Source organism: Lissotriton vulgaris, chromosome 1_1, assembly GCF_964263255.1.
Source record: "Lissotriton vulgaris chromosome 1_1, aLisVul1.2, whole genome shotgun sequence".
NCBI classification, from domain to species: Eukaryota; Metazoa; Chordata; class Amphibia; order Caudata; family Salamandridae; genus Lissotriton; species Lissotriton vulgaris.
In genome coordinates this window covers 65,936,928-65,962,229 of record NC_141685.1, presented here as the reverse complement: position 1 = coordinate 65,962,229, position 25,302 = coordinate 65,936,928, and the positions used below count along the sequence as shown (strand labels likewise).

At 44.9% G+C, this 25,302-nt stretch overlaps 1 protein-coding gene and 1 long non-coding RNA gene across 2 annotated transcripts in view; both read left to right on the top strand.

Annotated features, from left to right (window-relative positions):
- The first annotated feature begins 287 nt into the window (after positions 1-287).
- The window catches only part of LOC147737313 (uncharacterized), a 70,840-nt gene continuing 45,825 nt past the window's right edge, over positions 288-25,302 (top strand). Inside the window, exons 1-3 of the long non-coding RNA XR_015296418.1 lie at positions 288-325; positions 12,645-12,716; positions 14,120-14,173. This is a non-coding gene — a long non-coding RNA (uncharacterized LOC147737313). The remainder of the gene's footprint in view (positions 326-12,644; positions 12,717-14,119; positions 14,174-25,302) is intronic.
- On the top strand, positions 15,373-18,273 carry LOC147737314 (uncharacterized). The gene is made up of 2 exons (XM_086924667.1): positions 15,373-17,899; positions 17,995-18,273. Exons 1-2 carry the CDS (start codon positions 15,804-15,806, stop codon positions 18,122-18,124), a joined length of 2,226 nt encoding a protein of 741 aa, XP_086780793.1. The 5' UTR covers positions 15,373-15,803; the 3' UTR covers positions 18,125-18,273.

The following is a 25,302-nucleotide window of genomic DNA, read 5'->3' as shown; positions in this document are numbered from 1 at the left end:
TGCGCAGAGTACAGACACTGCCTTCTGCCCCGGAGTGTGGGTTGGAGAGAGCCTGCTGGGTTACAGCCGCGCATGCGCAGAGTACAGACACTGCCTTCTGCCCCGGAGTGTGGGCTGGAGAGCCTTAAGCGCTACCAATGACGGCCCTGGGTATCTGTTTGGCCAGCCCCCGCCCGCCCACGCTGTAGCAGTGGCGCAGACTAGCGCGTGCGCAGTGCGCTCTCTTGACTTGGCTGTTGGTGCTTGCATGCACTGGGACTGGCCTGCCATCTGTGCCGCCTCGAGTCGAGTCGAGAGAGACACCGACACCGACGGCCACATTAAGGTAAAGCGATAATTAATTCCATTTTGAATTTTTATCCAGCAACCCACTTGCCGAATTGACGTAACGATTGTTCTTATACCTGCGTGTCTAGCATATCAGGGTCGTAACACAGGCCCACGCAGCCCCCCCCATGCAGCCAGTAAGCACTTCCCATCCGTCTGGGATGTGAAGTGCTTACATAACTTGTGTTCGGTTCCCCATCATTACACCTCGCGGTGGCCTCTTTTACAAATTCAATAGTGCTCCGTGGGTCTTCGCTCTTTTAGGGTGGGGGCATGGGGCTGGTAACCATTGTGAAGCGCATTTCAGCAGAATTAAAAGTGCGCGCGTGAGGCATCCCGGAAATGACTTGAGAGATTGCGTGGCCACCGGCAGTCACTTAATATCCTGCCACCCATTCGCGCCTACCACTGGAGCTGCAGGGCAGGCGAGCCTCAGAGGGTGGGGTGGGATGCATCCTGGGGTCATTAAAACGTCATTTTTAGGCCCCGCAGCAGCCCTCGTGCTCCAGGGCCCCATCGGCTCTGTAGCACACACACACAGAGGAGACACTGTTTTCTGCGTGTACTTTGAGGTTTCCTTGGGGAACGAACGGACGCTCACTTTTGAAGTAATTGAGGCAAGGTTTGTTGCTTTATTAATGTCGGTGGTTGCAGCTGCAGGTGGGCATTTAGACTCAGTTTCAGGAACTGGCATTTCCTCACGTAACAGAGGGAGAGAGGCCCGAGTCGTCCTGAGGTTATTATCCAGATTGATTTTGCCGTCAGGCAGGCCACACTTTGCCTGGCAATATGTGTTTTGTTTTTCGGTCAGCCATTTGTTTGTAGTTGCAGTTGGGGCCTCGCATATGCATATCCTGTTGGGGCCCTCCATGTGCGTTGCAGGGGGGCCCCCTCAAGTTTCGTTACGCCACTGTAGCGTATATTGCAGTATTATACCTCAAATTGTACTTTGTTTTCTCTTGTAACCTGCACACTTGTCACTTTTTCCTCCTGTAATGCACTGTTTGCTACCTCATTTATTTTGTTTGCTCACGCACAGCTCTGTGGTCCACATAGGCTCCTGCTGGGTGTGAAGAGGTACCATTTGCACTCAACTGGAGCCTTATTGAGTTAAGCAGCAAATTATTCACTTACTGTACAGTCGATGCACCTAGTAGTGCAATGAAAACCACCGCAATGTTGTAAAACGGTAATTGCCGAGGCTTATCTTGTAACCGGCGCATTAGGGCTGAAGGTTGTGATATTGGCACTTACTAAATGCATTATATTCACCTTGCCTGAACTAAATCTCATCTAGCTGATGTAAAGTGCTTGGCATACCACTGGAATGCAATTACATATGTAGGCGCTAAATGTGCAGGAGGCCACGCCACGGGCAACTAGTATGGAAACGTTAAAATAGCTTAGAAGGCCGAGCAGGAAGTCAGTGCGTTACTTAAAAGAGCGCCGAAATAAGGCGCAAATGAAGCAAAGGGTAGCGAGGAGCTGGAGAGGGCTGCGCGCGGGTCGGGATGTTGCTAGAGGGGCTACGGATGCATATGCGGCTTGAAATGACACGCTGCAGGCTGACAGGAAACTAGACTTGTGGCCTCCGATTATAGCGATATATTTTGGTAGCTAATGTATGGAATTATCCCTGACAATCCATCAGTCACAGGGCTGTTTATAACCATGCCGCCACAAGCTGAAGACACAGAAAGTAAATCTTTATTTGTCTTTCTTGTGACTGAATGGCGAGGAGTAAAAATAGTCCCCTGTGACTGATATTTTGTCATCAGAAACTGAATCTTTCATGCATGCTCCATCACTAACTCACACCCCCTACTCCTTTATTGCAAAGGTTTTAAAGAAACATGACCTAGGTCTCGATGTACTAACGCGTTTTGCACTCACAGGGCTTTGGTGAACAAAACTGGAGCCAATCCAAGTGCATAACCCACCCAGTGTCATTATGTACTGAAAACAGGAGTCACAAATGGATTTGCACTTCGCAATGCCCGTTTTGCAACTGCTTGCAGTTTGCAAGAAAAAACGGTGTATAAACATGACGCTCCACTTCCTTGTGACTCAGAAGGTCATATAGCAATGGTTGCTGCCCCCATTTGCAGTCACAAAGCATTGAAAGGATACCACCCGCATAATTGGTGGTATACATTTGCAAAGTGGAAGCTGTCCTGGAGAGACAGTTTCCACTTTGGGAAAGTGGCCTGAGGGCATTGAGGGAAGCATACATCAGTGCAGCCTGCTGCATGCTCCCCTGAAGTTCATTGACCTCCTATATAATACTTTTGAGCCAGAGGCTTTCAGTTGGCTCTCTTCATCCTTTGGTCTATTGTAGTGTCATTCAAATTTTGCTTCTGCCAACAGCCAATGCGTCCTTCTAGTTTAATGTTTTTTTTCCTTTTACTATTGTTTCCCTTTGTGAAGTGGGTAGATCCCCCTATTGCTGCACGGCTGCTCATGTGTATATTTGTATTTATATCTGCACATTACCCTCTTGCCTCATTATTTTTTCTGTGGTTTTTGGAACATTTTATTACAAAAGTATACACAAGCAGCTAAATTAAAATGAATTTTGGAAATAAGTAAGTAAGCAGCATACTTTGCAACCGGTAATGATATAGGGGTTCTACAGGAGCATAATATAAGCAAAAGCACGAGCTCAGCCTCATAAGACAATATAGGAAAGAAATTAAAGATAGCAAAATAAGTAAAAGAAGATAGATGGATATGGTGATTCAATCATGATTTGTTGTTGGACTTTGATATATGATGCATAGGGGTAGTAGGTGATTGTAGGCTCGTTGATGGAATCTAAAGTCCCTAGGTGGACAGGAGTGGGAACTTAGTAAGCAGCCATAAAGGGTGAGATGGCATTTCACTAGTATTTGCGTATTGTTTAGTAGATGTGGGAAAGTGCCTTATTTTAGATCGTTCCTAAATCTTAGGTATTCTAAAAAGTTGTAAATTAATCTAGGAAACATGTCTCATGGTATATTAGCTGCTTGGAGTGAGAAGGGTGTCATTTCCCCTCTTGTGGAAAGGGGAGGTGTCTAGATACTGACTCTAGGTTTTGGTCAGGGACATTCATGTCTCATGTAAGCTCAGTAGGTGATTTTGTGGACTATGCCAAGCCCTTCGAAGAAAATCCTCTGAGAAACTTGGGGCTATTGGAGGTGTGACATACGTTACTAAGCTCTGTGGCTGTAAGATGTAGAAGAAGCCTTACTGCTGCCTTTTGTACACGCTGGGTTTTGCACTTGAGTAACAGAGCAAGGCCTACATACAGTCCACTGGATTCTTCTATTTCTGTCACTATGCTGGGTAATATGTGGAGATCTTAATCCTGGAAATTTATGTAAGGTTTTTATTCAGTAGGGTCTTGAGGAAGAAAAAGGATTCTTTCCATATTGTTTTGACGTGTTAACATGTGAGATGAATAGCTGGATGGAGATAAGGATGGATGGAGAGAAGAGTGAGTGTGAGCGTAGCTAGGTTGGGTTGGTCCGCCCCAGGCGGCACTATTTTGGGGACGGGGCTGTCTAGACCTGGACCGTGTCATGTATGTGCATGTAACTTGCATGATCGAGGTAACTATTAGCGGCGATACTACGTGTCTCTCGGACCTCTTTCAGGTGCTCGCCGTCCTTTTTCCCGAGCACCCTCCCAGGGGGGCGGCAATCTGAAGGATAGCCCCGGGCGCCACAAGCTCTAGCTACGCCCCTGCTCCTTCAATAACCGAGGGTTTTTTCAATTAAGAGGGATGTCTTTTAATGGCAGCAGTCTACGAAGGGGCAATATTTCTTTCAGTAAACGGGGGTCTGGGGTTCCGAATCCACCAGCGTCCTCCGTCCAAGCAGAGCAGGTAATGGCTGCTTGCCCTCCTGGGCCTAATATGATGAGGGTCTTCGAGTGGAGGATGCACCACTGTGGGACCACCTGACACCAGACGCTGCTGCCGGACCTTCTGTGCGCTTCTGTTCTCTTCGGGGGCGCAGTCTGACCCCACCTTCATGAGTTCACAACTCTCGCCCCTTCCGTGATTGTGAGTGGTAAGTGCACCTGCTCAGGTGGGGGCAGCTTCAGTGGGACGGAGACCCCGCTGTGGTTCTTGAAGGGAGCTATTCATAGGGGCAGGATCGTGGCCACTGAGGTCTAACAAAGGGGTGACTTTCCTTTTTTTTTTAATTTCTGTAATTTTTTATTGAAAGAAGAGTATATATATACAAGGTACAGTATGTATACAGGGGTACAAAGGGATATACAAGAAGAAACGCCCAAGGGGGGGGGGAGACATAGCAAGTGTAGTACTGGCATTCCGGGCCGGTTACATAGTTATATAAAGATCGCATGATCTCGATTGTTCTCGATTGTTCATGTCTCAGCTTCCCGCTCATTCCCCCCACCCTGTCCCACCCTGTTGGTTCGGTTGGGCTGCGTATTAGATCGTGTGGCCGATGGTTAGTCGTTCATGCGGCCCCTGATTGTCTGTCCCCCCGGCGGCGGGAAAGGAAAAAGAGAAAGTGAGAGGTAGAGGAGGATTGAAGTATGGTTGTAGTATTGATGGAGCACAGTGCTTGTCCTGGTCAGGGTCTCTTTCTCTCCCCATTTCTCTCTCTCCCTCCCTCCCTCTTTCTCACCTCTCTCTCTGTCTCTCCCTCTCTCTTTCTTCTCTCTATCTCTCTGGGTTTCTGTCTCAACACCGCCGAACACCTGCACTTCCGGATCCACACCGACCCCAACACCACCCTCAGAGGAACACTCATCTACAGACCCCCTGGACCCCAGGCTCAGTTCAGCGACTCCATCGCCGACCTCGCCAGCACCCACTCACTCGCCTCCACGGACTACATCCTCCTCGGGGACCTGAACTTCCACCTTGAGAACAACAACGACGCCAACTCCGCCACCCTGATCGCCAACCTCGGCCTCAGACAACTCGTCACCGCACCCACCCACGCCGCCGGGCACACGCTGGACCCCGTCTTCTCCACAAGCTCCCATGTTACCTTCCACCACACAACCGAACTCCACTGGACCGGCCACCGCTGCATCCATTTCACCTTCAAGAAACCAACCACACACCACCGCACCCAACAACTACCTCGCCGCTGCTGGAGCAAAGCCACCGACGACCAGCTGTTCACCCTCACCCAGAAACCCACCCAGCAACCCCACCAACCCAGACGCCGCAGCCCGCAACCTCAGACAGTGGATCGACGACTGCGCCAACACCCTCGCCCCGCTCAAGAAACCCTCCAACAGCCATGCCAGCAATAGAGCCATCTGATTCACAGACTAGCTCCAGACCTCCAAACGCGCATGCCGGAAACTGGAGAAGACATGGCTCCACGAATGCACACCGGACAACCACGCAGCCCACAAGGACGCCACCGTGAAGACATCACCACCTCATCAGACTAGCCAAGAGATTCTCCTTTAAAAACCGGCTGGACAACAACGCACATGACCGCAAAGAGCTCTTCAGCATCGTAAAGGAACTCTGCAACACCAGCGCCACCACCAACGACAACCCGCCCTCACAAGAACTGTGCGACTCAGTAGCCATCTTCTTCCACTGCAAGATCGCTGACATCCACGACAGCTTCAACACCATGACCGCTTGACTACGCCAGACACCACCTCCCCTGCGAACACCACCAGCACCAACCTCCTGACCTCCTGGTCCATCATCAATGACAACGAGACACGCAAGATCATGAACTCCATCCACTCAGGATCTCCGTCAGACCCGTGCCCACACCACGTATTCAACAAAGCAGACGCAGCCATCGCACCACAACTACGGAAGGTCATCAATATCTCCTTCGAAACAGCGACATTCCCGGAAAGCTAGAAGCACGCCAAAATCAATGCCCTCCTTAAGACCCCAAAGCGGACCCCAAGGACCTCAAGAACTTCCGGCCCATCTCCCTGCTCCCGTTCCCGGCAAAGGTCATTGAGAAAATCGCCCGTCACCTGGAAGACAACATCTTGGACCCGTCCCAGTTTGGTTTCAGACGCAACCACAGCACTGAGACAGCCCTCATCGCCGCCACAGATGACATCAGGCACCAACTAGGCAACGGTGAAACATCAGCCCTCATCCTCCTGGACCTGTCGGCCTCCTTCGACACGGTATGCCACTGCACACTCAAGACACCCCTCCTAGAAGCCGTAATCCAAGAGAAGGCCCTGGACTGGACCACGTCCTTCCTCTCAGGCAGAACCCAGAGAGTCCACCTCCCACCCTTCCAATCCGAAGCCACCAACATCATCTGCGGCATCCCCCAGGGCGCATCCCTCAGCCCGACACTGTTCAACATCTACATGGACCCCTCGCACAAGTAGCCCGCCATCACGACCTCAACATCTCCTACGCCAATGACACCCAGCTCATCCTCTCCCTCACCAAGGACCCACACACCGCCAAAACCAACCTCCACAAGGGAATGAAGGCCGTCGCAGACTGGATAAGGAGCAGCCGTCTGAAACTGAACTTTGTCAAGACGGAGGTCCTCATCCTCGGACCCACCCCCTCAGCCTGGGATGACTCCTGGTGACCGACCACGATGGGAACAGCACCAACACCCACCGACCATGCACGCAACCTAGGATTCATCCTCGACTCCTCCCTCTCCATGTCCAGGAAGGTCAAAGCCATATCCTCCTCCTGCTACAACACCCTCCTCATGCTCTGCAGGATCTTCAAGTGGATCCCGACCGAAACAAGAAGAACGGTAACACAGGCCCTCATTAGCAGCAGATTGGTCTACGGCAACGCACTCTACGCAGGAATCCCAGCCAAACAACTACGACGACTACAACGCATCCAAAACGCTTCCGCCCGACTGATCATCAACGCCCCCCGACGCAGCCACATCACCCCCCACCTGAGAAACCTATACTGGCTCCCCGTCGACAAGAGGATCACCTTCAAGCTCCTCATCCACGCACATAAAGCACTCCACAACGCCGGACCAGCCTACCCGAACAGCAGACTCAGCTTTCACACTCCCACCCGCCAGCTCCGCTCCGCCAGCCTCGCCCCGCATCCAACGTACGACATCCAGCGGCAGATCCTTCTCCTACCTCGCTGCCAAGACCTGGAACACCCTCCCTACCCACATATGGCATACCCAAGACCTACTCTCCTTCAGAAGACTCCTCAAAACCTGGCTCTTCAAACAGTAACCGCATTCCCTTTCCCCTCAGCGCCTTGAGACCCTCACGGGGAAGTAGCGCGCTTTACAAGTACTCTGATTGGTTGATTGATAAAATGTGGTCCCTAAGTCCACACATAGTCTAATACTCTGACCACTATCCTTGGTTGTGATTTGTGTGCCAACCAAGCAGAGCTCTGTATTTCTTGAATTACACCTTGGTTGACGAATTTTTCAATTTCCAATCTTAAAGGTTCTCTCATAAGTAAAGAAATAGAACGTGTTTTTTGAACTACTGGGAAAGCACCTTCTTTTAGAACAATTTTATGCATGTAAGTTTTTAACAATGCCAAATTTTCATTACATCTGGAAATTCTATAGTGAGATTGGTTCCGACTTCTGGGGGATCAATAAGTAAAACTAGGTCATGATTATTGGGGTCCAGGGTAATTCCTAATTCTTTCTGATGTTTCCACACCAGAAGACTTGATCCCTGCTTGGTTATATAAATCTTTCCCACTGTGTGTCTATTTGGAAATGAAATTCTCATTCTCACCATCTTTTCTAAGGGAATAGGTTCTCTATTGTACCCAGATGGACTTATATCAGCATTTTCCAACTTGATGTTATGCTTAGTAAACTTCTCGGTAAAATATTTACTTTTCCACCAGAGTAAAAGGGAACATGAGTCTGCATATACCTTGAATTTTTCCTCATCAAGACTAATCTCACATGTGGGATACTGTGTTTTTTCCTCCAAGTTTCCTTCCTCAATCTGAAAAATAAAATTATTTTCCTCTTCCTTCTCTCCCTCAGGGTTTTCAATCACATGTACTTTGGGACTATATAACAGCTTGTCACGATGGGGGGCTGCAGGCGATGCCTGTCCAATGCAGTGCAGAGGAGGTGAGGCCTGTCCAGAGCTGGGGGGTGCAGAATAGGTGAGGCCTGTCTAGTGGGGTGCAGAGGAGGTTAGGAATGTCCAAGGGGTGCAGAGGAGGTGAGACCTGTCCAGGGAGGTATAGAGAAGGGGAGGCCTGTCCAGCATGGTACAGAGGAGGTGCTGCCAGTGCAGTGGGTGCAGAGGAGGTGAGGACTGTCCAGGGACCTGCATTCTAGGTGAGGCCTGTGCAGGGGGTGCAGTAGAGGTGAGGCCTGTCCATTGGGTGCAGAGGAGGTGAGACTTTTCCTTTACTGGGTGGTGCAGACGATGTGGGGCCTGTCCAGAGGGGGTGCAGAGGATGTGAGGCCTGTATGAAGAGGGCGGGGTGTGCTAAAGAGGTGAGGCCTGGCCAGTGGGATGCAGAGACGAGGAGGCAATTTCCAGAGGGGGGGGGGGCAGAGTAGGTGAGATGTATCCACATGGGTGCAAAGGAGATGAGGCATGTCGGGCAAGGGGTTGGGAGGTGCAGCAAAGGTGATGCCTGTCCAAGGTGGTGCAGAGCAGGGAAGACCTGTCCAGGGGGTGCAGAGAAGGTGAGGCCTGTCCAGGGGTGCAGAGGAGGAGCAAGGCCTGTCCAGGGTGCAGAGGAGATGAGGCCTGTCCAGGGGTGCAGAGGAGGTGAGGCCTGTCCAGGGGTGCAGAGGAGGTGAGGCCTGTCCAGGAGTACAGAGGAGGTGAGGCCTGTCCAGGGGTGCAGAGGAGGTGAGGCCTGTCTAGGGGTGCAGAGGAGGCAACGCTTGTCCAAGGGTGCAGAGGAGGTGAGGCCTGTCCAGGGGTGCAGAGGAGGTGGGGCCTGTCCAGGGGTGCAGAGGAGGAGAGGCCTGTCCTGGGGTGCAGAGGAGGAGAGGCCTGTCCTGGGGTGCAGAGGAGGAGAGACCTGTCCAGGGGGCTCAGAGGAGGTGAGTGAGGGCTGTCCAGGGGTGCTGGTGAGATGAGGCCTGTCCAGGGGTGCAGAGGAGGAGAGGACTGTCCATGTGATGTGGAAGGGGTGAGGCCTGTTTGGAGGGCGGTACAGAGGAGGCGAGATCTGTCGGGGGGGGGGGATGCAGAGGAAGCAAGGCCTTTCCAGGGGGCTCAGAGGAGGTGAGTGAGGCCTGTCCAGGAGGGTGTAGAGGAGGTGAGGCCTGTCCTGTTCTTGGGTGGTTCAAAGAAGGTCGCGCCTCTTCAGGAGGGATGCAGTGGAGAGGAGGCCTGTTCGTCCAGGCGGGGTTGTCGAGAGCTGAGTTTAAGTTTGTTTATTGTTGCTCCATGAGATTTGTGTAATGAGTGTAAGTTGCTTGTAAACTGGCCAATTGAAGAGCCACGGAGTGAAGTGCCTCAAAATATTTTATTATATATACACAAGAGATTAATGCAGATTTACAGACAATATTGCAAAGGCAAAGACCGGGTAAAAGAGGGTGCATCTTTTAGTGTTGCATCCAGAGGTTAGTTCACATATCCAGCAAAATGTGAGGGGCTGCAGAATAACATTCTGCATGAGATTTTGTTTTACGCAAAGAACTGTAGTGACAATTGTGTTACTAAGTAGAAAAATATATCAAAGAAAAAATGAGCGCTCAGACAAAAATGTTCCAGAAGGGTGACAATATTGCAAAAGCAAAGACCGGGTAAAAGAGGGTGCATCTTTTAGGGTTGCATTCCGAGGTACTGCATATATCCAGCAAAATGTGAGAGCTGCAGACTAACATTCTGGATGAGATTTTGTTGTAACCAAAGTTCTGTAGTGACAATTTTATTACTAAGCAGAAGAAAATCAAAATAAAAATAATGATGGCTCAGACAACATTTTTCCAAACTGGTGACGAAATTGGTTCTCACGGATTGCATTCTCGTTTTGATTCTGGGTTTGTTTGAGGTGTGAATTTGGATATGCACGGTGTTGGTGTGCAGAGTAATGATGTTCAGTATGTGGAAGGAGGAAATGTTGTCCCTCTGGGGCCGGGCCAGACTGGGAACCCAAACCAGGCCTGACAATTTTGATGGCCCAGATCCCTACCTCTTTTGTTGCAGGGGGTGAAATAGCAGCACCACAGCAAAACCAGCCCCCAGTGACCAATATGTTTCCCAGAACTGAACAATCGTCCCCCACTCTTCCAGCCCCCCGGGTAAACCCTGAAGCCTGTTGCGGCCGGTCCGGCCCTGCTTATGGTATAGGTTTTACTGACAGTGGCAATTTAAATACCTCAAACACTAATGTGCAGAATGAGATGCTCCTTGCAATGTTTGCAGGAACCTGGGAAACTGGAACATGAATCAGATGGCACAGAATGGGATGTCACAGTGGGAAACATCCTTTACAACGCAACTTTTACCACGCAGTGCCTTTACATCGCAACTATTACAATGCATGTCATTACAATGCATTGCGCTGGGGGGCGCTCTAGGATAGGGATTCGATTTAATTTACTATCCAACAACTTCCCTACTATCCACGGGGACTGGAGTTGGAATAGTAAATTAAACTATTCACTATCCAGCACCCCTCAACGCTATGCGTTGTAACAGCATGCGTTGTAAAACCTGCGATATAAAGGCATGCGTGGTAAAAGCATGCGTTGTAATGTCATACATCCGTCACAGTCAATGGTTCCAGCCCAACTGGCCTCTGTGCCGAGCATGCAGAATCAAAGGCAGATATATTGGAACATGCCTTCAGTTCAGATGGTGCCACAGCCCAGTGCAGAATAGAACGCCAAGTTCTCAACAAATTTAAGACTTCAATAAAATCCTTTTTTGATTAATAATGATTTTCCACAACTTTCATACACACTAGGAGTTTCTACTGGAGTGAATCAGACACAATGACGGTGCCTGAGATGGGGGAAGGATTGCATGCTTGGGGCAGTCCTAGAGGTCACCCAGAGTGGCCCTTTTGTAGAAGAAGTAAATGGGAATCCAGCATCTCTTTTAATCAATAAATGTGCCTCCCGTTCCACAGTCAGACTGACGGGAGCGCCCAACCCACCCCTCTGGGGAAAGGAGTCCAAGTTGTAGGCATTTCTAATAAATAACTAATAGGCTGTCAGAAAATGTTCCCGTACAAATTGGGTCAATGATGAATGGCACAAACATAAACTGTGATTAAGAGCCAGTTATTATGTTAGGGAATAACCTTGTAAAATAACTTGTGGCTTTTAGGGGAAGAGTCACAATTCATTATTCATTTTGTAGGTGTGGTTTATTAAATTACATTTTGTTGTGCCATGTTTTCATGAATATTCATTGGTTGCTGTCATTTTTACCTCATCATGAACCATGTCAATAATGTGTTCTCTCTGTCTAAAAACTTATAAACTGTACTGTTTTGGGATATTTGCTGGAATTGTTTTATTTTACACTTTTCCTAAAGTCAGACTACATGTCAATCCTCTTACTGATTTTGTACTTAAGAACGTTTCCTTGATTTTTAACTAGGCCGTTTCTATGTCTGTTTGCTATTTGATATTATAGAAAAACGTTTTCTTATTTCTTAGCACACATTTGTTGTGGTGGTCTGTCAATTGACTTTACAGATAGTTATTTCTGATTCTGGCCCCTCCTTCTGAGACGCCAGTGACACTGCGAGCTACGGGAGGAGGAAGGGGGGAGGCTCTTGTGTGCCCTGCAGGCTCTATCTTCTGCCTTCTCCTGCCCAATCCATATATTTCGGAGAGGTCTAGTTCTTGGGTTGCCGTCCTATAGGGCTCACAAGACACTGACCCTCCGTATCACAACCTTTAAATAATTTATAAATTGAAAGCGCCAACACATTGATGCCGTGTTGCTTCCAATGCTCAGCATTTGAACTCTGCATCAGCTTGAGCTTGAATTGTAGTTGTTCAGAGAACATGGTTTGGAACAATCTAAGAGTCTCGTTGAATTATCTATGAACGGTGGACAGAATTTAATATGCCTTTTGTGAACCAGATTGTTTGATTTGCAAGTTTCATGGGATCTAAATGGAAAGATGGGGGTTATGAAGACGTGGACTGGGTTGTTGGGGTTTGTTCTCTGAGACTGTGGGTGTACTCTATATTCACAGAGACCTTTTCCAGCTGAGTATTGTGGTTGTTGAACCAAAAAAAGTATTTATTCATAACCAGAGTTGCTTGACAATGGCCTCCAGAGAACAAGAGATTCTTTTGTTTTGGAAGTTCAGGACGGTTATTTGGAAGACGGGATGAAGTATGATCGTCTGAAGCAAAACTATTTCTTTACTTCCTTTCAAGGTATTCTGGGATCACCAAGTAGTGCAGCGTGACTGCCACCCTTGGAGGAACAACATATAATATAACTTTCAGGTAAGGATTCCTATAACTGTAAGTTTCCTTTTCCCCTGTTTCTTCTTTCTCTATTCCCTTTGTTGAACTGTGTTTAAAAATGACCATCAAGACTCCATTCTGTGTTGCCATGCTCTCGGCAAACCTGATAAGGAATTGCTTTCTGTGACTCTGTTGAACCTAGCTTAACCCCCTGCTCCTTGTGGTTGAGCCTCCTGAAAAGCTGCTCGTGCACCTTGTCCTCCGGTTGCATCAGAGGTTCAGCCACTTCCTGTCAGCTGTTGGTAATTCAGCCTCTCATGACCAGCCACTGTGACTTGTGACCACCATCTGTGTCCTGAAAACAAAGGCTGTGTGTATTGCGCCAGCAGCAGCAGGCGCTCTGTGACTGCACCTTGTGACGGAAGACAGAGGCTGTGTGTGTTGTGTAAACAGAAACAGATGCTCTGTGACTACGCCATGTGAGCACGGAAGTCAGACCAACGCCACCTGAGGGACATGCTCCTTTACCACGAGTGCGCCACCCGAGGCTGATGAAACACGAGGCCTAACTAAAACTGGACAGGTGAGAAACTTGCATTGTGTAAGGGGGGTTGCCAGTACTATAAATATGTGTAAGCTGTGAAGGAAAACAGCAGTCTCCGTAGAATTGTCTTTGTACCATTCTGGGACCTCTGTCCTTAGCTCGAGCTAATAAATGACTTGCTTCCCTCCACGGCTGGTTGTCCTGGTCTCTTTTGGTAATGTATGATTGATGCAAGAAGGACCCGTAGATTCAAGGCGTTTCCCTGCGCCACTGGCTTTGACTTCCCTAGTGGGGGGGGGGTCTCCAAAAGCCAGTTCTACACCTTTCTTGATCTCTTTTTTGTTTTTGTCTCTTCAGCTTCAATATTTTACTCCCTCTGTGCACTATTCTTGTTGTTATCAAACTTCTGATAATCACCTGATGGAGCCACATTCCTCCTGGAACGTGTTGGGAGTGTAGTGCAGGTCCAGTTCCTTTTTAGGTCAGTTTTGACCCCCAGTTCCTTAACTATTGGCACATTTGTCTCCTCCTCTACAGCACGTGATACTATAATCCCTCTGTTTGTCTTTCAGCGTTGTTTCTCTTTGGATCTGACTTCCATCTCTTTACATCCTACCATCCTACCCTTTTCTGTCTTATCTACTACAAGCAAAAGACACAGTACATGTGTGTGGACACACATGCACACAGGGCTTGCTTTAGGGTGGTGTGGCCGGTGGAGCTGCACCTGGTGCTGACCTTGGGGGCACTGTGTTTAGATGTAACTTATGGTTTCCTGTGCTGGAACATGTGGTGAGAGTGGAAGATAGCCTTTTTCTCTTTCTTCTGTTTTGTGTTTTCCTTATCTAGACCCTTTTTCATTTCCTTTACTGTTGTGCTGTTTTTTTCTCTTTTTCAGGTGTTGCAGTGCCCTGGTCCTGTCGAAGGAGCATGATGAGCTCTGGGCCACCAAGTAAGTCCTTATCATCCGCACAATTTGAAAGGGTGAATTCCACTGAGCTAACTGGACACAGCGTCTGTCTATGGTGGCATTTAAAGCACTGAGTGCAACAAGGCCAATTCCTTTGTTCCTAGATCACTGGAAAAAGGAATAGATGAAGAGTCTAGGTGGGCAGGGTTAGTAAATAACATCTGATAATTCATTAAAAGTATTACAAATATCTCATTTGATGCCAGCCTTTGCCACAGAAATTGTAAATTGATAGTGTTGGCTGCTTCTGAGAATCGGTGTCACAATATATGTGCAACTTGAGTTTCTTTCTTAAATATTAATTACGTTTGCTCTCACATCCTTGAGTTCCGGTGATCCAAAGCTCCCGATCTACAGTGTTCCGAGCTGTTTCACCACTATCAGAAATGATACTAAACTGATTTCCTAGCTTGTTTTTGTCAATACATTCTTTGTGCAAAGTATAAGGTCACAAATATTTTTTCTTTGTGTTCATTTACAATCTCTGACTCCGTTTCTACAGGTGACTGAAGCATGAACAGAAAAAAGAAGGTTTAAATTTAGTGAAACATAACGAAAAGGATTATTTCAAGGAAAGTTAAAACATTCTCGCGCTCTAGAGAAGAAACACATTCTATGTGCCAGGAATGGTGAGGATGTTGGAGCTGAAGAAACTGGTTAATGTGAAAGTTGTCAAATCCCTAAAGGAAAATTACCATAAATGTTTACCAAGTGCCAGTAACTGAGATTGAGGAGAACATTGGCCACAACTGATCCCCACACAGTGCACTTGAGAAAACTCGGTGATGTAAATTCTGTTTGATGGTTTATGAGAAATGCTTTGGAGACGCAAACCCTCCCCAACAGATCAGTATCCGTAGACGTGATGTGAAAGAACCGTCAAGAAGACTAATATCCTCGGTTTACAAGCGCAAGCTTTTGTCTCTATCTCCTGTGATTCAGAGGAAAGAAAAGATTGTTTAAAAGAAAGTCATTGTAAATGCTCTTTCTCAGATGTTGATTCACCAAAGATGCTGGATTATCATTTCCAATATAGGAAGATTTTCCCCCACCAACTCTGTCTCTTGAGTTTGATCCGAGTGGTTTCAAAGGATCCTGTAACTCCAAAGTGGATCATGTACCGGTCTTAGCCACTGAGCAAAAAAGCATATACTGGCACTGAAAGTATAAAAGGGGCAAGTGTTACGCTATTGATAATTCTTAAACCACCCTGGCATGCCCTAATCATCTGTCATTACTTGTATGAACAAACATAGCTACCAGGCAAACACTAAAGCCTAAAGACCTTATCAGTACTTTTAAAACTCCTAAATCAAATGTGATAAAACAGAATCAATAAATGAGACTAATTAAACAAGAGAAAATTCACCCGGGCATAACTTGGAGAAAATGAATCCATGAGAGGCCTCTTAATCAATTCAAGGGGCTCCTCAGTGAAAGTTAATAGGACAAGTTAGATCAGTGCCTTTAAAGGTAGGAAAATGATCTCCAGGTAAAAACTATCATTAGTTAAATACATATGTTAAGAAGAGCATCTGAAATGTATTTTAGAAGTTAATGCTGAGTTGTAACTTAAACATGTACACAATCAGAAATCAGATTCAGTCTTAAAATGACGTGTATTCAGGAACAAACCCAACTTGGAGAAACAAACAACTCGAATAAGAGCAATAACTGTGAGAACAGCTTTAGTTATCAATCCCACCTCACTAAACATGAGAAAACTAGCTCTGGACGAAACCCCTATCAGTGTCCTGAATGCCAGAAAGGCTTCAGTCTCAAATCCAACCTTACTGTACATGAAAGAACTCACACTGGACAAAAACCTTATCAGTGCTCTGAATGCTCGAAAAGCTTCAGTCAGAAATCCAGACTTACGGTACATGAAAGAACCCACACTGGACACAAACCATATCAGTGCCCTGAATGCTGTAAAAGCTTCTGTAGCAAATTCAATTTCACTATACATGAAAGAACTCACACTGGACAAAAACCTTATCAGTGCTCTGAATGCTCGAAAAGCTTCAGTCAGAAATCCAGCCTTACTGTACATGAAAGAACCCACACTGGACAAAAACCATATCAGTGCTCCACGTGCCAAAAAAGCTTCCGTTTTCGGGGCAGTCTGATTCAACATCAGGTAACTCACACTGGACAAAAACCTTACCAGTGCTCTGAATGCTTGAAACGCTTCAGTCAGAAATACAACCTTACTGTACATGAAAAGACCCACACTGGGTATAAACCGTATCAGTGCTCTGAATGCTGTAAAAGCTTCAGTCAGAAATCCAGCCTTACTGTACATGAAAGAACCCACACTCGACAAAAACCATATCAGTGCTCTGAATGCTGCAAAAGCTTCAGTCAGAAATCCAGCCTTACTGCACATGAAAGAACCCACACTGGACAAAAACCATATCAGTGCTCCACGTGCCAAAAAAGCTTCAGTTTTATTGGCAGTCTGATTCAACATCAGGTAACTCACACTGGACAAAAACCTTACCAGTGCTCTGAATACTGGAAAAGCTTCAGTCAGAAATCCAGCCTTACTGTACATGAAAGGACCCACACTGGGCATAAACTGTATCAGTGTTCTGAATGCCAAAAAGGTTTCTATCAGAAATCCGGTTTAACTCTACATCAGAGAATACATACCCGGCTCAAACAGTATCAGTGCTCTGAATGCCAGAAAAGCTTCAGTAGTAAATCAGCTTTCTCTCACCACGAGAGAGCTCATACTGGACAAAAACCTTATCAGTGCTCTGAAAGCTGGAAAAGCTTCAGTCAGAAGGGCAACCTTACTAAACATGAAAGGACAAACACTGGGCATAAACTGTATCAGTGTTCTGAATGCCAAAAAGGTTTCTATCAGAAATCCGGTTTAACTCTACATCAGAGAATACATACCCGGCTCAAACAGTATCAGTGCTCTGAATGCCAGAAAAGCTTCAGTCGTAAAATAACTCTCACTCAACATGAGAGAACTCACACTGGGCAGAAACCGTATCAGTGCTCTGAATGCTGGAAAAGCTTCAGTCAAAGATTCAGCCTTACTCGGCATGAAAGAACCCACACTGGGTATAAACCGTATCAGTGTTCTGAATGCCAGAAAAGCTTCCAACTGAAAATGACTCTCACTAGACATGAAATAACTCACACTGGACAGAAACCTTATCAGTGCTCTGAATGCCAGAAAAGTTTCAGTCAGAAATCCAGTTTAACTCAACATGAGAGAATCCACACTGGGCTCAAACCGTATCAGTGCTCTGAATGCTGGAAAAGCTTCACTCGGAAATCTGACCTTACGGTACATGAAAGGACCCACACTGGGCTCAAACCGTATCAGTGCTCTGAGTGCCAAAACAACTTCAGGGATAGATCCGGTTTAATTGTTCATGAAAGAACCCACACTGGACATAAAACTTATCAGTGCCCTGAATGCCAGAAAAGTTTCAGTCGGAAATCCAGTTTAACTCATCATGAGAGAATCCACACTGGGCTCAAACCGTATCAGTGCTCTGAATGCTGGAAAAGCTTCAGTAAGAAAATAAATCTCTCTACACATGAGAGAACTCACACTGGACAAAAACCTTATCAGTGCTCTGAATGCCGGAAAAGCTTCAATCAGAAATCCAACCTTACTGTACATGAAAGGACCCACACTGGGCACAAACCGTATCAGTGCTCTGAGTGCCAAAACAACTTTAAGTATAGATCCAGTTTAATTGCTCATGAAAGAACCCACACTGGACAAAAACTCATCAGTGCCCTGAATGCCAGAAAAGTTTCTGTGACAAATCCAGTTTAACTCAACATGAGAGAATCCATACTGGGCTCAAACCGTATCAGTGCCCTGAATGCTGGAAAAGCTTCCAACTGAAAAAGACTCTCACTAGACATGAAAGAACTCACACTGGGGAAAGACCTTATTAGCTCTCTGAATGCTGGAAAAGTTTCAGTCGGAAATCTGGTCTCACTCAATTTGGGAGAACTTACCTGTAAAAAACCTTGTCATTGTTCTAAATGCCTGGGAAGCGTCTGCTGGAGATTCAATTTCAGTCAACAAGAGAGAAAGCACAACGAGAAAGGAAATTACCTGTGCTCTCAATGTGACAAAAACTTCAGTTGTAAATGTAACCTTTCTACATAAGAGACAATGTGGGAGAATAAAAGGTGCTCACTGTCAACCCTGAGGAGGAGCTTTCAGCATCGCAAAACATTTACATGAAGCAGCCACAAAGACTCCACTCCATTGATTGTCCAACAAACCGTCTACTGAGAAAAGCACACAGCGAGGGATGGAAATGCTTGAATTAACCTCATCCTTTTGTAACTATTCGTGGCCTCATTCCATTCAGCGTGTTTTGCTCCCTGAGTGTTTATAAGCCATGGCTCTGACCCACAAAGGCCATTGATCCTGAACTTTGAGGCCACGCTGCTAGATTCAGGAATGTTTGTAACCTCAAACTGTTTCCAGCCTTAATAAGCCTCACCAGGGGGCTGCAGCAGGAGTCCCTTTGTCGTAGGTCTAGATAAGGACCAACATCTGTTCTGTGCCACGTAGGGCTGATAATTGAGAAAAACTAAAGGTGATGGATGAACTGGTAGTTCATCTCGGCAACATCCCGTCACATCATTCTCTAGTCTTTGTGTAACTACAGACAAGGCCAGCCATATGCAAACCATTCTTGGCTCCACCCTAAATAATCCTAATGACTTCTGTTCCAATGGGACATGGCCTCGTATTACAAAGATATGCGAGACAGCAAGGACCCCCTGATACAGTTCAACTTCCTGGGTCAGGGCACTTGAAGAAAATGTGTTCCAATTTGGAGAACATATGTACCAACAAACAAAAGGCGTAAGCATGGGGGCAGCAATGGCCCCATCGATAACCAATATTTATATGGCTAGGTTTGAATTTCATCACATACACAACGAGATGGCACCATTCTATGAGTCTGTTTCCCATTGGTACCGGTTTATTGACGATATATTTTTTATATGGACCAATGGGGAACAGACTCTACAAGAATTTCTAGAATGGATTAATTTAGCAGATAGTAATCTCCGTTTCACTGCACAAGTTGATGCTACAAAAGTGGAATTCCTTGACATATATATCAAAAATGAATCCAAGAATCTGACGGTTGACTTATATACTAAGTCAACAGCAAGGAACACGCTACTCCATTTTAGTAGCTACCATCCGAGAAATCAGAAGGATGGGATACCATTTTCGCAGTTTTTGAGAGTGCGGCGAAACTGCACAAACATTAAAGATTATGATATTCAGGCTGTAAAAATGAAAGAGAAATTTCTTGCTCGCGGATATCCGAATCGTTTAATACGTGAGGCATATAAGCGAGCAAGATACTTTGATCGCGATGCTCTTCTGAATTCAAATAAACAACAGAAAGAACAAAAGTTGGTCTGCATAACAAAGCACTCTCCTCTAAATGCCACAGTCAGACAGATCATCAACTCAAACTGGCATCTATTAAATATAGAACCGACACAACCAAAACTACCAAAACCCATGTTTGCGCATCGAAGCAACAAAAATCTGAAAGATCTAGTGGTTAGATCACGTTTCAGTGGAACTACCAATATTGTCCCTTTTGTACAGAAATCACTAAATGGAGAAAATGCCATTAAGGGCACCTCCAGATGTGGCACATGCCAATCTTGCGATGGCATAATATCAGGTAAGACATTCACATTCAACAAAGTACAAATACAGGCTAAGGAACTATGGACATGCAATACAACCAATATTGTTTATTTGATATTGTGTCCATGTAATTTAGGTTACGTTGGAGAAACCGCAAGAACTATGAAACTCCGCGTAACGGAGCATAGATCTGCGATTAAAACAAAAAAATTGACAGCACCACTGGCATCCCATTTTTCTGAGTTCCATCATTCTCCGTCTCAGATCCGTTGGTGCATCCTAGAAAAGATTCATATAGCCAACAACAACGGCGGAGATAAAATTAGGAAAAAAAGAGAGCTTTATTGGATCTTTACTCTTAATACATTTACCCATGGCTTAAATAATGACCTACCGTGGATAAATGCTATCTTATAACAAGAAAGATTGATGCCTCTGTCTTTATATCTCTTTAATTTGGGCAAATGATAGGATTAGTCAAATAATATATAGTCCCCCGTATAATAAGACCTTTCCATATATGACACCAGCAGTAGGCATACCCATCTTATTTACGGTACTCACTTATTCATTTTTCATTTTTTCTTTGATAAATAAACAGTAAACAAATCAAAAATAAACATTAGAAAAGCTAAATACTCATGACTGGTCAATACTGGGCATCTAGCGATATGAAGTCTTGTCGCTTTAAGATGCACGAGAAAACCAGGTGAACCAATTAGCTGCCTTGATAAATAGACCAATAAGAAAGCGCCAAACAAATCCTTTGCCCGAATATCGGAACCGCCGGGACACCGCTCAAGCCGGTCCGTCTCATATAACAGGAACACAGGTAAAACTTTTGCAGCCTTGCACCAAACGCGTAAAGCTTTCCTTAGTTTAAACAGGCTGGCCACGATATAACGTTAGCTACGTTCGTTTTTATCGTTTCAGCTGCCTTGATATTAGACCAATAAGAAAGGGCTAAACAAACTCTTTGCCCGAACATCAGATACCACCAGGACGCCGCCTTAGCCGGTCTGTTTCAGATAATACAAACACAGGTAAAACTTCTGCAGCTCTGCACCAAACGCGTTAAGCTTTTCTTAGTTGTAAATATGCTGGCCATGATATAACGTTTGCTGCATTCGCTTTGCCATTTCAGACCACATATGCCGTATAAATGCTGGGATTAACCATTGGCATTTATCGCAGCAGGTCGTCCACCCCGAGAGACGATTTAGGTAAACAATAGAGTCACCTTTGAATAGTAAAACCGTAACATACCTCAAAGATTTAATATGACCGGTGAACAAAATCTTTTTTCTTTATAGATGTATGACCACATGTATTTTTAATTCGTATCGGATACATACAGAGTATGGCACCTAAAAACAGCGAAAACTAAGGATTTTCTGGTAAACGCGGTAAGGAAAGGATGTGGTTTGATTAAGGACATGTATATGCAAACAGTAAACAAGTAATCAATGTGCTTTATTATAACTTATGCTTCAGATAAATAAAACGCATGCAGTATAAAACCAAACTTTACCTACTGCAATACTACCAGCGGCTCTATAGACTAAAACTGTAATATAAAAGCTAAAACAGTGGTATTTTTACAGAGCATGTACTGTATTAAATAGAGTTTTCAGATCAGTTACTTTTGTAGTGGCAGGTATTCGTTTCTGTGCCTCTAGTAATGATAGGAAATGTAAAACCAACCATATATGAGTGGACAAATATGAATAGGGTAATCAGAGGTAGTAAGTCAAAGTTTATGTTAGAAATTATAAATAAGTAATACCTGCCTTAATAAAATAAACTTATAAAAATACTGCCTGTTGAATAATGAGGTTCACCTGATTCACTTACAGTGATCTTAATATTTTGGCCTGACTATAACAATCCCGTGCCGCGAATGAAGTAGCCTACTGGATGTTTAGCGAGTCTAGGTGACCACTATATCTACATACAGAGTTTGAAATCCAAGTCAATCTGAGCTTCCTTAAAAGTCGGGTAAGCATATTCAATTAATTTGACAAATGATTACTACTATTTAGTCTCAGCATATAATCAGTGAATAATGTTCTCACATTGCAGATTTGGCCTTCATCGATACTCATATTAATCTCCACGGTATCTTGGCATTTATTCTGTCCTGACCCTTGATATCTATCCTGTTCTGTCCTTAAAATAGGTAAGCTTATCTGATGCCTTTAGACATGAATGATTAGTATAAAAGGTCCATACTAAAATCTTAATAAATGTGAAAGAGACTCTTTACACCCTGACAGTATGCTAAAAATGAACTTAGGTACAACAATTTATATTGCATGTAGTGCAACTGATATTAGGCTAATATCTTAACATAGTAATCAAGGAAAGCAATAATAGCTAATGATTTCTAGTGAACAGCCATTTTGCGAGCCAAATACCCAACCTTACTACACTTATATCTTTTTCTGTTGTCTTTCTTATTAACCTGGCTGTTTACCCTGGTTATGTAATTCTTTTTTCCCCTTTATCCTCTGTTTTATTCTGTCAGAGTTAGGTTGTCTATATATATATCACAACCAGTAAATGAGATGAACAGTATGCTATTATCCAAATGAAATAAGTTGCAACTGAAGAACTGTTGTCTATGTGTAAAAGAAAGATATGGTTACATTTCGTGAATTGTGTAGTCCATGGCAACTATGTATAGGATAGACACTATTATGTTTGGAAGCGGTATTATCAAATCGTGTTGATAACCAGTATCTAGCACATGTTATAAAAGCCAGAACACTAGCTGTTTTGTACACAGAAATATAATATTGTAAAAATATATTTTTTATAAATATCTTTTACAGCACGATGGTACAGTCCTGAGGAAGGCACTTAAATAGTGTTGAAACGCGTAGACAGGAGACAGGAAACCATCCAACAGTTTTTATATTTATGAATTATTTGAATGATTGAAGTTTTGCATATGATGTAATGCTACAAAAAACTTTTTTATCTTTTGTGTACAATTATGTATCAATTTTATCAAATATCATGTTAGTGTAATAAGTATTACATTTGTATCCTAATGTGTACAAACAGTAGTGGAATATCATTTCTCTACGTGGTCTAAGCCACCTTTTATGTGTTAGCTGGTTCCAAAAATTTGCCTGGGTATTTTACTCACACATACTCGTATTACAAAGATCCACACGAGTGGCCTCTTTCAATCTTCTTTTTGTTTCAAATAGAACCTGCTATCCCTTTAACCATGCCTCAGGCCTGCCAGGTTCCATGCTTTGGCTCCTATCATCAACCTTGAACCATCTCCATAACTTGGAAGCTCCGAAGACTTCACAGCTTGAAGTTTCCCACATTTTGATGGCCGTGGATTCAGGTTCAACTTGATAACCCAACTCTACTCAGTGGGAATTTTGCACTTCAAGCCACTTCTGTGCAGCTCGTCACCTTCTGATACTGATTCAGCCAAAAACCTTGCATCAAATTCCAGTGTTAATCATCACCAGAGACTAAACTTACCTTTGTCCCCTCGAGCATAGCTACCAAAGTCAGCTACAATTTTGTAGGTGACTTCCTGATTGATTCAGTGGATCTGCTCTTTTTTTTAATTCATTTTCCTTTTTGTTTGGTTTTGACTTCCACTGTTTTGCTTTACCTTCGAGCGTGCCTTAGGCCATACTGCTCAAGCCACGGTACCAAAAGCGAGCTAAGAACACTTTAGGAGAAGAGACATTTACCTTTGCTGACCAAAGTTTGGGAAAAGCAAAGCAGGCTGACTCCAGAAAGCACACTAAGGTTACTTTGTTAGGTGGCATCTGCACCACCTGTCGATGCAAAAAGCAAAGATTATGAGGGAAGCTGTTGGTATCTGTGCCCCCAGAATTTGAGACTGCCGCCCTCTCTCAAACAGTTGAAAGAGCTAATAATGCACCCGCCAGAGATTCATGTCTCAGCAACTAAGACTGCTTGCTCCTGCCATACAACACACCCACTGTTACCTGAATCCCTTTACCTGCTACATAAACAAGTTGTGCTGTGCGTTGTGAACAGGCTTTCACCCCCTTTGTATGTAAATGAGTTTCTGTGATCAGACACCCCAGGCTCCCATTTCTTCTAGTGCTGTGATAATGTGAGAACGGTAACGAGATCACAAACAAGGGCTGTATTGTGAAATAATCATCTTCCAAGTCACACAGTAGTTTGTAGTTCTTTACTAGTCTTTTAAATGTACATCCCCCTATCCCGTTCCAAGGTAGAGTATAGTTTGCGAAGTGCGACTCTCTTGTGGCCCGCTCCCCAGATTAAGTCCATAAGAACAGAAACTGAGTCCAATTTCCTGAAGAAGTGCTGAGGCAGGTAAACTAGAGGGGTCGAGAGGCAGTATAAATGTATTAACAGCATTTTTGCAACTGCCACTCTACCCATGGGTTGATAGTGGCAGGGAGCCCCAAAACTACAGGGATCTGCTAACATTGGACATCACCTAAGTTGCCCTGTATAAGTTGTTGTTCGGTGTAGTAAGTTCACCCCTAAATACCTCAAGATGTCAGGGTGCCACCCCAGTGCTAATTGGGGCAGCACTTCCTGTTCTAAGTTGTGAGTTGGCGCATGGGATATAAGCTGGATTTGGTCCAATTTAGCCTTAGTCTAGGAGCTCTACCAAAATAGTCTAGAACCTCCATCACCTGCGGTAGATACGAATGCACGTTCCTGAGGCACACAAATTTATCATCAGCATACAGTGAAATGACCTCCCAATTTGGCCCACTCTGTATACAGATTGCTGAGTCCTGCGAACGAAACAGGCCAGTGAACAGGTCCATGACTACAAGGACGCCAAAAATTTTATGTTGAATAATATTGAAACCTGTACTTGTGGGTTGGGTACCCACTGCGATATTGTACACATTTTATTAGATTGTATGATGTTTTTAGATTTACGAAAAGAAATTTTATGCCCGATTTTTAAAAAATACAGGATCAGAAATAGGATGCAAGCTGCTAGCTTTATAGCTGAAATGAGGTATCTAGATATTGCTTGTGCTATGGGGAAATTTTTGTGTAAAGTCAAGTTGTTTCTAAAGTGTTCAGAGTAAATATCTTAGGCGGCGCTCATGGGGGGAGGATGAGCCTGTACATGTAAAGGTTAACGTTATGATTTGGAACCTTTGGAATTGATTTGATGCTGATGGAAATTACCTGACTTAATTACCCCTATGGGTATTTTTGTATTTAGTACGAAGGAATGTACTATTTTATGGGAAGTACAAATGCCATGTTTTTAATAGGATCTTGTTCAAGTTTTAACAGTAATTTTATGTATAGGGTATACTTTTAAGGTTGTAATTAACCAAAGCGAACCCCAGCCAGGCCGCCGACAACCTCACGAAGTGGATCAGCAACTGCGCGGACGAACTCGCCCCACTGAGGACCCCGCCCAGCAGACCCG

Coding starts and splice junctions, on each gene's coding strand:
- LOC147737314 (XM_086924667.1), top strand. CDS start 15,804: ATGACGTGTATTCAGGAACAAACCCAACTTGGAGAAACAAACAACTCG. Junction 17,900..17,994: donor GAGTGCCAAAACAACTTTAA/GTATAGATCCAG, acceptor TGACAAATCCAG/TTTAACTCAACATGAGAGAA.